Below are 14,328 nucleotides of genomic sequence, written 5' to 3'. Positions count from 1 at the left end.
AAACTGACAGGATTGAAGAGAAACATAGGCAAGTCAACTTCGATATACACTTTCAATAATGTTTAAGATAACTAGACAGAATATACGTCAATTTTTGAACATTTTAAACATAGTTTCACCTAAAAGCATTGCGTAAATATAAAAGCAAAATTTCAAATCATATGAAATAAAATACCAGAGAATATTTTTTGTTTGAGGAAGAATTTCTAAAGCATGTTCAGAAAAGCACAAAGTTGAAAGAAATTTATAACTTTTACTAAATTAAAACTGAAGTTTTAGTCATCAGAAGATGTCATAAAGAAATGAAAGACTTGGTGAAAATATTTTTAACATATGTAACTTTAAAATAGTTAGTGGCCATAATATACAACAAATGCTTACAAATCAATACAAAAAACAAACACTCAATATACAGGGGAAAATCATGAGATTCTTAACAAAAAAGGAAATACAAATGACCTCCCAAAAGCTACTAAGCTATGCTCAGCTTATTAATAATTATGGATTAATTAAAAATATGAGATATAATTTAAGGAGCCTATAATAGAATGTGGCAATAAATAAATAAATACCACATAGTTTTAACTCTAGGTAGGAATGCAAATTGGTACAGGAATGTGTGTGTGTGTGTGTGTGTGTGTGTGTGTATAATTGCCTTGTAAGATACTACTATTTCTTTTTACCCTTTTATAATTTTCTTTTATATTATTTTCTTTTACTATAGCAGAATGAGATGTGGCAGAAGAGGAAACAGGAAAGATGAGTCACAAGGGAAGGTCAGAGGGAAACCAAGCGTGACCGTTCTTAACCTACCATTCTGGGTTTAAAGATGAAGGAACCACCAGCCAGGGAATGAAGGTAGCCTCTAAAAACAGAGAATGATACCTGTCTGATCCTCACCAAGGATCTCAGTTCTACAAACCACTGTATGTTGACAAAACTGAATGAGTGTGAAAGGAAATTCAGCTGGAGTCTCCAGAAAAAAATATGCAGGGCTGCTGACAGCTTGATTTCAGTCTTTGAAGACGTGGATCAGAAGAACCAACTGAGCCATGAACAAGGGAAACTTCGTGATAATAAATGGGTGCAGTTTTAAACTGCTAAAATTCAGGTAATTTATTATGCAGCTACAAAAAACTAATATGGACAGAAAATTGGCTAACTGCTATTTAATTCTTGACAGAGAATAAGTTTTCATAGCCATAGTTCAAAACTAAAAACAGTGTTTTTATTTTTCTTATTTTTAAGCATGATAACTCACCATTTTTGATAAAGCAGTTAATTCATCTGTTGATGTCTTTGTTTCCTTCAATACTTCAGTCACTGCCTCTTCACGCTCCTCAATAGTAATATTAACATTTCGTATTAATGTATCATAGTAATTGTATAGATGGTTTAGTTTTTCTATCTCTTTCCTAAGAGAAAAAACACAGCTGATTTTATCCAAATGGAAGGAAAGGAAAATTATATTTAAAATTAGGAATATTTAAATCAGCTTCTGACTTATTGTAAATCAATGAAATTTATGTATTCCTATAAAAGTTCTCCCATCCCAAAGCAACTCCTGAGAAGTACCACTTAGATATCAAGAAGTAAACAGTAAGAAAAAATTCACCAGTAGTATTTATGTTTTGAGAGAAAAGTGATTTGTAAATTATTTAAAATAAATTATCTCTTGATTTGATTTCAGGTGAGAGAAGCATCTTTGATTCAGAAGTTGGGTAGTACAGGGATGGAAAAGCAAGGGGGGGAAAAAAGAAGACGATGTAGAAGTGAAAAGACCACACAGTCTCAGAAGTGAAATAGAGGAAACTGCAGTTTAGGAAAACAAGGGGCTTATTTAATGAGAGGTAATTGCCAAGTTTTTTGTTCCTATATGATCTTCCACAAAGAAGACCAGTGCTAGTGTGTGAACTACATAATGCTTTATCTTATCTGGGAGGTAAAAAACGAATTCCAAATATAAGAGTTTCCTTAGACGTGATGCTATAGTTTAACTTATGAAAAAGATACAGTGAGAAAATAGTTATCAATTTCATAAGATATTAGCAAATAATATAGAAAACCCCAACTTTTTAAAGACATTATAAACAAAATGATAAACTGGGAGATTTATTTAAAGTCCATATAAGAGATCGAAGAGTAAATCACTTATGGCAATAAAATCCTACAAACCAATGTGGAATAGAAAAAATACCTAGGAGACAAATGAACAAAGAAGGTAAACAAGAATTCACAAGAGAATAAATACCAGTGGCCAATAAATATATGGCGTGCTTATTGAATTTGCCCGGGTACTCAGGCACTCACCCTGATTTTAGGAATAGAGTCAAATGAAACTGAAAGATACAACCTACTATATCAATGAAAATTAAAACAGCAAATAAATAGGTAAGAACATTCTTCTTCACCCTTCCATGTCTGGAGACTACAGGTCTCCCTGCTAGAATTTTAATGAGAGGTGGGGAGCCTCTGCATTTGAAATGTATATATTTGGTTAAATTTCCTTCTTTTGAAATTATTTTTTTTCTCTCAAGGTATTTATTTCCCCCAGTCCAGATAATAAATTATAGACTTTGAGTAAGATGTGGAGACTTGCCCAGGGTCATGAAATGCAGGAGGCTAAGTATTATTTTAGTTATCCCTTATCCCTATTTCCTGAAGAAGTTAATGCCACCAACTCCTTTGCCTTTTAAGGATTTTTCAGCGTAGAAGTTTGCTACTAGGGTTGCCCCAATTGGTAGTTTAGATTTCATCATTCTCATATTTGCTAAATCAGAATAAATTTAGATAAACTAGGAAGAACTACTCTACCTGTTAAGGGTTTCTATAAAGCAGAGCAATCAAGATACCAAAAAATACATGCTGTGTGTTTCCATTCCTATGGAATTCAAGAACAGACAAAACAAAATATGGCAGTTGATGTCAGAATGGAGATTACCTCTTGAGGTGTAGGGGATGGTGGTTTGGACTGTGAAGAACTCAAAAAAAACTTCCAGTATGTTGGCAAGTTTCTATATCTTAACTTGGGACATGGTTACATGAGTGTATACATATTTTTAAAATCATCAATCTATATACTTGAAAGCATACATGATCATGTTTCTGTATACATACTAATTCTCCACAAAGTAAAAAATACTAAAGAACAATTAAACATACCTTTCAGATTTTCTTTAAAACACCATGTATGTCTCCTCTAAAGCTTATACTATATATTTGGAAAATATACTTAAATGAGAAAAGAAATCAACAAATAAAAAGTTATATGGTATAATAAATAATGGTGAATGTAGTAATAAAAATATACCTTCATATTTATTTAAACATTAGTTATAAAAACCACCAACTAATTTTTATATTCAAAATTGAGAAGGAAAATTTTTAGAAAATGTTATAAGATGGAGGTTATTGTATTTATTAATATAACATGGGCTAAAATCTGTTTTGTGCCAGATAGAAGAATTAAATGATACATATATGTACAAATGTATATATACAAAGATGGAGAGATAAACGATTAAAATAAAAATAGAGATAGGAAAACAATCAATAGCTTCAAGATATGCAAAATAAGAAAGAGTATGGTAAACTGAGATCATGGCGATCTCAATTCTTTATCCATTCTTATATCCACTTCCTTTGCCATGTAACTTTGTAGCATTCTTTAACTCTGACATGAGCCTAGCCATTTGATTTGCCATTGTTATTTGGATTCTAGCAAATGGGATGTAAGTAGAGGCTTAGGAAGTTCATATGTGAGTGTGGTTGTTTGTTCTACTCCTTTCCTACTACCGTGAGAATATTTCTAACACATTAGAGAAACAGAATACTATAGTCAAATCTCCCCATTGTCTCAGCTAAGGCTTTCCTACATAAGCAGCAAGCGAGCCAAACCCTATAATAATAATAAATAAATAAAAATTAAGTAAATATATCTATTAAGAAAATAATGATCAGATTTATATAAAAACACAGAAATCAGTTATATGTGACCTTTGTATGTGACCTGAAAAATCAACCTAAAATAAAACAAATCGGAAAGACTTTAAAGAAATAAAGTAAGAACTGCCAGTGAAATTCTAATCAGGAGGAATCTTTTGGAATGTCAATATCAAACAAAAATATACTTTGAGGCATGAAATATTAAAGGAATTAAAATAACTCATGTCCTTATACATGAATATATACATATATATGTGTGTGTTTATATATATATATATATCACTATGAAGATAGAAAAACTATGAACCCATATGCACTTAATATAGCCTAGAAATATATAAAGTGAATACTGTCAGCAATATAAAAATGAGTTGACTAGCACACGATTTTTAAATATTTATGTCAGAAAAAGATCAAGTAGACCAAAATAAGTAAAGCACTAGAACTCCTCCTATCACACTCCTGGTTGGTAGCAGGTTGATTCTCAGAGGTTGTTGGACTGAGGCCTAGATTGTTTCCTTGCTATGTGGGCTTCTTCATGGAACATCTCAAAGTACGGCAGCTTAATTCATCACAGCCAATGAGCAAGAGGGCAAGAAAGAGAGCGCTAGCAAGATATAAGTTATAGTTTTTTAGAATCTAATCATAAAAGGGACATTCTATTACTTTTCTATTACTCTGTTCATCAGAAGCAACTCAGTGGACCTAGCCCACATGCAAGGGGAGGTGATTTTACAAGGGACATAATGTCAGGAAGCAGAGAGCATTGAAAAACATGGCAGAAGCTACTAACCACTGCCCTTTGGTCAATTACATTTGTCGTAGTTGGAGGTCTGCAAGGCTTCCTACGGCCTTCACATTAAGCCCAAAATAAAAGAGAATTATTTAAATGGCTAAGAAAATAATGAGAAAATCATCAAGAGGCATTATGATACAATGAGAAAAACTAATATAAGTTTAATTTAAATCTTATAAGAAGGAATAGAGAGAAAGTGGAACCAAGGCATTGTTTGAAAACACTATGCGGTTGCCCAGTGATAATGAAAATTACAATACATAGATTCAATAAAACTAGAAGACTAACAAATCCCAACAGAATAAAAAAAAATTGATCCACACCTAGAGTATCTTAATGAAATAATATTAATAAACTTTCAAAACCAAAAGATGATCTTAAAAACAGCCAAAAGGAAAAATACAGATTAGTTGTATAGCACTGAGTCAAATGGTCAACATGTTTAGGAGAAAAAATGAGACTCAGTATATTACAGAATGTTCAATTTAATATATTAAAAGTTAATTCAGAATCAAGAAATTTATGAAAATAGAAAATATCTTTCAAACAAAAACTAAGGAAAATTTGTCATCAGCAAAACCTCACTAAAGAGTATTGTGAAGATCTACTCCAAGTGAAAAGTACTTCCAGGTGGAAAGTCAGATACATGAAGGCAAAAAGAACACAGAAAAAAATATTATTAGGGTAAATCTAAAAAAAAAAAAATCTAATTGTTTAAAACTGTAACAATATTCTCATGGGTTATGAAAATATATTATTTCACAACAAGAACAAATATTTAATTCCACAACTATTTAATGTAATAGTTACAGTAAAATTTTCCATAAATCCCTCTCTTGTCCAGTAGGTTAACTGTCATTAGAGTCTGACAATGTAAATTTTCATGCGGTAATTAATAGGATTTCCTACTAAAAGAATAGGAACAGAATTATAATCACCAAACTAGAAGAAAAACAAAACAAAGCATGGTAACAATAACTAATGTAAAAGAAGGCAATAGAAAGGAAAGAAATAAAACAAATGGAACAAACAGAATAAAGTACATGGTAGTTTAAATCCAAATATACTAGTGATTTATGAATGTACATGTATTTCAAAATGTTTTCAAACTGATTTTAAAAATCTATCTACATGATGTTTGCAAGAGAGGTATAATAAAACACGAAGACTCGAAAATATTGAAATTGCACAAACTAAAAATATTTCTCAGATAAATAAAAAAAGAAAGCTAGTGAAGTTATATTAATATCTCAATTGAGTTTAAGGTAAAAAAATATTCCAAGAATCAAAGAAGGCAGTTCATAGTGATGAAAAAGGTTAATCATCTCCTAGGAAGATAAAACAACTTTAAACTTGTATGAATCTGAGAGAGCCTCAAAATATATGAAGCAAAAACTGATCAAAAAAAAAAAAAAAAAAAAAGATGTAGACAGCATCATAGTGGGAGATTTTGCTACACTTTCCTAGGTATTTGACACAAAAGTAGTAAAAATCAGTAAAATACATATAGAATAGTGCCTCTCAAATATCACATTCAGATCTTTTGAAAGTGCAGATTCTCATTCAATAGGTCTGAATTGAGCCGCAGATTCTGCATTTTGAACAAGCACCCAGGTAATTCTGATGTTGGTCCAAAAACCACACATAAAATTTAGTAAGAATATACAAAGATCAATATCCATAATTAGTAAACTTGACCTAATGAAACAGTAAAGAACAATACATTCAATAAGTGAAGTACCAAGTACACAAAGAATATTTTCAAAAAAAAAGAAAAAAAATTAAGACAATTTCCAATGAGTTAAAATTATGTAATTTTCCCTTACCAAAGTACAATTTGGCTGGCAAGGAATAATAATTAGAAAATATAAATTCATTATGGAACTTTAGAAAATATATTTCTTAATATCCCATGGGTCAAAGAAGAAATCACCATGAAAATTAGAAAATATATGCAGCTGAATGACAATGAAGATACAACAAATCAGATGAGTTATAAAAGTGATTTATTTATTAAATAATACATAATGTTTAAGCACATGTTAAAATAGATATAGGATGTGAGGAAATATAAACATCTGAATAGTGGGTGTTATCTAGATCCCAGGTTTGTGACTAAATTTTGTGTTCATTTTGTTTATATTTACATGATTCTAGCTCCATATGAATATGAGTTTTTCTATACTAAATCACTGATCATTTTGAATACATTAAATTTTTATTATGTGACATAAAACCATAAAAAATTTATAGCCAACAAGAGGAATTAGACAAATATCACAAAACACAAATACATCAGAAATAAAATAAAAATCATTTCAATTATTAACATGCATAGTATAGTTTATATATTTTAAATATTTTATTTTATTAGAAATCAAATAAATGGAAATTAAAATAATTAGATATTGTGTTTATAATTAATACAAAGCTATATAATTATTTTAAATAATATCCCATGGTAGAAACAAAATTTTTAATCACTTTTACACATAGATAGTAAGGATATATATTGTTATATCATATCCATAGGCAATATGGCAATATATATGAAGAACTTTAGACACAGAAAAAGAGTGCTTTAGGAATTCATACACACCTAGATTTACATATGCAATGATATTTTAATTTATATATAAACTTGATAGGATAAAATATAGGTAAATTAGATTCTTTCCTTTCTTTTCATATAAAATTTCATACAGCAATATGAATTACATTTTTAATTAATATCTTACTGGTAAATGCTATAAGTAGGATTTGTGAAAATTTCTTACTTGTAAGCTTCTATGATTTTTATATCATCATTAATATCTTTTTCCATTTCTTCTCTAATTTGCTTAATTTTCAATTTGAGATTTTCACACTCTTCTGTAGCTTCTTGAAGTTCTTTATGAACTTGTTTGCATAGTTCCATTACCTAGAAATGAAAAACAGTTTAGTACTTAATGGCTAAAAGAATCAGACAAAAGAAAGACCAGCGAAAGGACTTAGAGTAGTTTTCATTTAGATAAAAAGTTCTTTACATCAATTTTCTTCCCATTTTTAGTCTATTGTTTAGCACGGTAGCATTTTGGGTTTCCTTTACCCTGAAAGGCATCAATACTAGAGATGTATAAAAGTTACTGAAGAAAACAACTTCAATATCTCAGTTAACATGACCAAAATAAAATCTTAATTTTTTTCACCCACAAAAAATACTGCTGCCTTTTATTGTTTTTATTGTTCAAATACTCTATTGTAGAAAAATTAGAAAATACAAAAAAAGAAAATAAATAAAGAATCTGTCATCTTCTCATTTGGGAACGACTATGACAATCTTAATCTAAGAGCTCAAAATAATCCATTTTTATTGTCTTTATTAATTAACTAATATCATAAACATTCTGCCTTCTTTCTCCATCTCTCCCTTCTCTATCAAACTAAGGAGAAAGGGTTGTTGTAGTGGTCATACTTGGAAATAAAGGTCTGAATGTTCTGTTGGAAAGTTGGAGGGAGGGGGTAGGAGAAGGCACTAAGGAGCAAGCAATCCTTTCCTCAGGGGGTCAATTGGTGGACTGATGTGAGGCAGTTGCCTTCTGAAAAAAGCAATAAATTTCACTAATTTTTTGAGTAGCACAGATAATAGTAACCTCTACAAGATTTTCTTTAAGGGTTTATACATTTTAGCAGAGAGTGAGGAGTAGACCAGGATGATGGGCTAAGCAAACAAAATGCTCAGATAACAGAATTCCTGATATCAAAGGAAGAAAAGCAATAAATAATATCCTATGTCAATTTGTCAGCACCTTCAGATAGGCAGCCAGTAGGCATTGCTGAGGCGGCGGTTTCAGTATCAAGGGCTTGGGTGACATCACAGGACGTCAAATTCATCTCCAAGATAAGCTCTTGGGCTGGCTCTGGTATACCAATGTGGGACTGGTATATCCTTTCATACGGATACTCACTTGGCTTGATATGGATAATATCATTTCTGTAGCTCTAGAATGTTACGAAGCTGAGCTGCTTTAAGAATTTGAAGGCTACAAACATTGAGCCCTTTGAGCTTGATTTGTAAGTAGCTAGGTACTAAGGCTCAAGCACACTGGCTAGAGGTCTTGCATTATTTAAGCAATTGGATTACCTCAACAGGCCTCTAGACAGGGCTTCAGAACTGAGTCAAAACAGCAGAGCAAAACAAAACAAAGCAAAGGTATATTACAATATAAATCAAACACTGCATTATACATTCCCCAGTACGTAGCAATTACTAATCTGCTTTCTGACTTTATGATTTACCTATTCTAGATATTTCATAAAAGTGAAATGATACAATATGTAATTTTTTTTGTATGTGGCTTCTTTATTTAGCATAATGCTTCAAAATTTACCCATGCTGTGACATGCATCAGTACTTCATTTCTTTTTATGACTGAATAATATTACATGGTATGGATATATCTCATTTTGTTTATTAATCATTTGTCAGTTGATAGACATTGGTTTGTTTTCACCTTTTGGCTATTATGAACAGTGCTGTATGGTGGATTCCTCGCCAAGATGGCAGAGTAGGTAAACGCTGCGCATACCTCCTCTCACAACCACATAAAAATTACAACTAAACTACAGAACAACAACATTCATTAAAAATCGCCTGAAGAATAGCTGAACAGAAATCCTACAACTAAGGATATACAGAAGGAGCCGCCTCAAGACTGGTAGGAGGGGTGGAGACAGGGAATAGGCTAGTCCCACACCCATGGGTGGCAGTTAAAATTGGGCAGGATATCTCTGCTGTGGAGGTCCACGCGGAGGAGCGAAGGGTCCCAGCCCCACACAAGGCTCCCCAGCCCAGGGTTCCAGTATCGGAAAGAGAAGTCCCTACAACTTCTGGCTGTGAAAATCAGCACAGATTGTGGATGCATGAGGGAGAAGGCGGCTAGAGTCCCAGAGATTCGTTGTAAAGGGGCAGTGCATGACTTACTGACAGACTCACTTGCTTTGAGCGCCAGTACTGGAGCAGCAGCTTGAAAGCTGTCAGGGACATATGGGGAGAACAGTATTGTCTGGCCTCAGAGAGAGGGCTGGAGGAGCAGCTTTCTCCCAGAGAAAAGTGCTGACAGAATCCATGGTTTCTTTGTTGAGCCCTCCTCCCTCCTGGTATGCTGACGCAGGTGGCTGCCATCAACCTGGCTAATACCTTTAATCTGCCCCAGTGATTTTTTTGAGGCCCCACCCCACCAAATTTGCAGACCCACCCAAGCCGCTTCTAGTGGCTTTTCCATACAAATAGCCTGTCTTGGCTCATGTTGCAGACTGTCCAAAAATTTTTCAAACGTTCAAAAAACCCAAATAAGCAGCATGTACCCTCAGCATGCCCCATACCTCTGGCTGAGCAGCTCACACCTGGTATTAACAGCAGCCACGCTCAGTTCATGGCTTGGCCTCTCATGGTACCTCCAAGCCCTGTACAAGTGGTGGCCATTTGCAAAACGCTTTGTAACTCATTCCAGGTAGCCCTGGGAAGGGCACAGGTAGAGGCTGAACTTGGCTTGTGGCAGGACCCATCCCAGGATGCCACAAGGCCAGCATGCCCAGTGGCCAGCTTCAAACTGAGCTTGAGCACCACCCAGCTGCCTCTAAGGACAGCACACCCAAAGGACAGGCAGGCACCAGAGACCTGTTAAAGTGAATCCTGCTGCATAGGGTCACCTCCTGCACCACAACTCCTCCATTGTAGTCAAGGCCAGTCCTCACAACCAATCAGCCTGAGGGTCAATCCCTCTCATTCACATGCAAACAGAAACCAAGACTCAACTACAACATGAGGGCACACACAACCCACAAAGGGACATACCCGGTGGACCTGGCTCTGGCAACCAAGGAGACTGTGCCACTGGGCTCCACAGAACACCTACATAAGGCCACCCTACTAAAAGCAGGAGACATAGCAGCCCTACCTAATACAAAGAAAGAAACACAAAGAGGCAGCCAAAATGGGGCGAAATAGAAATATGTCCAAAACAAAAGAACAAAAGAAAGCTCCAGAAAAAGAACTAAACAAACTGGAGACAAGTAATCTATCAGATGCAGAATTCAAAACACTGGCTATAAGGATGCTCAATAATCTCAGGAATAACTTCAACAAAGAGATAGGAAACATAAAAATGGATAATGAAAACATAAAAAAGAACCAGTCAGAAATGAAGAATACAATAACTGAAATAATACATTAGAGAGAATCAATAGTAGTTTAGATAAAAGCAAAGGATCAAATCAGTGATTTAGAAAATAAGGTAGCAGAAAACACCCAATCAGAACAGCAAAAAGAATAAAGAATCCAAAAAAATGAGCAGAGTTTAAGGAGACTCTGGGACAACATCAAGTGTACTAACATTCTCATCATTGGGGTACCAGAAGGTACCCAATAATGATGGAAAACTTCCCTAACCTGGTGAAGGAAATAGACATAAAAGGCCAGAAAGCACAGAGTCCTAAACAAGATAAACCCAAACAGGCCCACACCAAGACACATCATCATTAAAATGCCAAAGGTTAAAGACAAAGAGAGAATCTTAAAAGCAGCAAGAGAAAAGCAGTTAGTTACCTACAAGGGAGCTCCCTAAGATAGTCAGCAGATTTCTCAACAGGAACTTTGCAAGCCAGAAGGGACTGGCATGAAATACTCTAGGTTATGAAAAGCAAGGACCTACAACTAAGATTACTCTACCCAGCAAGGCTATCATTTAGAATCAAATGACAGATAAAGAGCTTCCCAGACAAGAAAAAGCTAAAGGAGTTCATCACCACCAAACCAGTATTACAAGGAACCTTAGAGGGACTTTTTAAGAGGGGAAAAAAAAAAAAAAACTCAATCAAAATTATGAATAATAAAATGGCAATAACAAATATTTCAACGTAAATGGCTTAAAATGCTCCAATCAAAAGACATAGGGAGGGGCCGGCCCGGTGGCTCAGGCGGTTGGAGCTCCATGCTCCTAACTCCAAAGACTGCTGGTTCGATTCCCACATGGGCCAGTGGGCTCTCAACCACAAGGTTGCCGGTTTGACTCCCACAAGGGATGGTGGGCTGCACCCCCTGCAACTAGCAACGGCAACTGAACCTGGAGCTGAGCTGCGCCCTCCACAACTAAGACTGAAAGGACAACAACTTGAAGCTGAATGGCACCCTCCACAACTAAGATGGAAAAAACAACTTGACTTGGAAAAAAAAAAGTCCTAGAAGTACACACTGTTCCCCAATAAAGTCCTGTTCCCCTCCCCCCCAAAAAAAAAGACCTAGGAGGGCTGAATGGATAAGATAACAAGACTCTTACATATGATGCTCAAGTAATCCCACCTCTCGGTATTTAGCTGAAGAAACCCAAAAACACTACTTTGAAGGGACATGTGCATCCATATAGTATTTGTTGCAGCATAATTACAATAGAGATATGAAGGCAACCTGGGTGTCCATCGATGAATGGATAAAGAAATGCTACATAAATGCTACATATATACAATGGAATATCACTACTCCATAAAAAAGAATGAAATCTTGCCATCTGCAACATGTCTTCAACAACATGGATTGAACCAGAGGGTATTGTGCTGAGTGGAGTAAGTCAGGAAAATGATTTCACTTACATGTGGAATCTGAAGAACAAAAGAAACAAAGAAACAAACTCATAGATACAGAGAATACCTGTATGCATGGTTGGAGCTGAGAGGGGGTTTGGGGAATGGATGAAAAAGGGGAAAGGATTAAGTACAAATTGGTTACAACATAGTCATAGGGATGTAAAATATAGCATAATATCTAAACATCATTGTAATAACTATGTATGGTGCCAGATGGGGACTAGATTTATTGGGGGTATAACTTCGCAAGTTATATAAATGTCTAATCACTATGTTCCACACCTGAAATTAATGTAATATTGTATGTCAAGTGTAACTGGGGGAAAAAAAAAAAAAAAATATATATATATATATATATATATATATATATATATATATGCTGTTTGGCAAAATATATATAACATAAATTAGATTATTTTGGAATTATAAAAATAGGAGACTATAAAAGCCATAATTTGAATCACATACAATAACTGGGGTCAAAAAAGGAAAACGAGAAAGATTTAAGTAATACAGATAATCATAAAGTTATTTTTATTTGTTCTTTGTATAGTACCATGGATGAACAATTCTGAACCACATAGATGATTATAGATTATAGGGTGAAAAATGCTTGTCTGACATGAGAGATTAAACGGTTTATACTCTTATATGTCTAAAAATAAAGCCTTGATGCCTTGATTACATATTCTAGTGACTTACAAATAAAACATTTGAAATACAGAAATGAATGGTGCTGCTTTTAACATTTATATACAAGCTTTTTTTCTTTTGTATAAGTTTTCAATTCTTTTGGGTATGTACCTTAGAGTAGAATTGCTAAGGAGTATGGTAATTTGAGGAAACAGCAAACTCTTTTCCACAGTTGCTGTACCATTTTATATTCACACCAGAAAAATACAATTTTTCAATATATTCACCAAGACTTAACTATTTTCCATTTCATTTTTAATCCCCTCCTGGTGGGTGTGAGTGGTATCGCCTCACGGTTTTGGTGTGCATTTCCCTAACGACTAATGATGTGGAGCATCCATCTTTTCAGGTGGTATCTGCCCATTTGTATGCCTTTTGAAGACATGTCTATTCAAGTCCTTTGCCCATATTTAATTGAGATGTTTATCTTTTGGTTTTGAATTGTAAGAGTTCTTTACATATTGTAGGTATTACACCCTTTTGAAATATGTAATTTGCAATATTTTCCCTCATTCTATAGTTTTGTCTTATTACTTTTTTAATAGTGTTCTTTGATGCACAGAAGTTTTAATTTTTTTAAGTTAAGGTATTTTGACATACAACACTAGTTTCAGGTGTACAACATAATGATTTGATATTTGTATATATTGTGAAATGATCAACACAGGAAGTCTATTTAACATCTGTCACCATATATACTTCAAAATCTTTTTTCTTAGGATGAAAACTTTTAAGATTATTCTCTCAGCAACTTTCAAATATGCAACATAGTATTGACGGTAGTCGTCATGCTGCACATTAAATACCCATGACTTGTTTTATAAATGGAAGTTTTTACTTTATACTCACTTCACCCATTTTTGCCTACCTTCCACCACCCTCTGGCAACCACCAATCTGTTCTCTATATCTACAAACTTGTTTACTTATTTTACTGATTGCACATATAAGTGAGCTCACACAATATTTGTCTTTCTCTGACTTATTTTGCTTAGCATAATGTCTTCAAGGTCCATCCATGTTGTTGCAAATGACAAGATTTTGGGTTTTTTTTTATGGCTGAATAGTATCTATATCTATATATATTTTCTTTATCCATTTATCTGTCGATGGACAGAGATTATTTCCTTATCTTATTCCTGTAAATTATTTCCTTCCTATTCCTGCAAATACTGCTTCAATAAACATGGGGCTGGACATATATTTTAGAGTTAGTATTTTCGTTTTCTTCAGATAAATACCCAGGAATTGCTGGATTATATGGTTGTTATACTT

General features: G+C 33.9%; 1 protein-coding gene across 1 annotated transcript in view; it reads right to left on the bottom strand.

Annotated features, from left to right (window-relative positions):
* Positions 1-14,328, bottom strand: part of CCDC178 (coiled-coil domain containing 178) — a 327,539-nt gene that overhangs the window by 273,992 nt on the left and 39,219 nt on the right. Inside the window, exons 9-10 of the mRNA XM_074339729.1 lie at positions 7,519-7,661; positions 1,262-1,415 (exon numbers count right to left, since the gene is read on the bottom strand). Of these exons, the coding sequence (XP_074195830.1) occupies positions 1,262-1,415; positions 7,519-7,661 (297 nt within the window). The remainder of the gene's footprint in view (positions 1-1,261; positions 1,416-7,518; positions 7,662-14,328) is intronic.

Source organism: Rhinolophus sinicus, linkage group LG09, assembly GCF_036562045.2.
Source record: "Rhinolophus sinicus isolate RSC01 linkage group LG09, ASM3656204v1, whole genome shotgun sequence".
Lineage (NCBI taxonomy): Eukaryota > Metazoa > Chordata > Mammalia > Chiroptera > Rhinolophidae > Rhinolophus > Rhinolophus sinicus.
The sequence above is the reverse complement of the archived record's forward strand: the minus strand, read 5'-3'. Positions and strand labels throughout refer to the sequence as shown.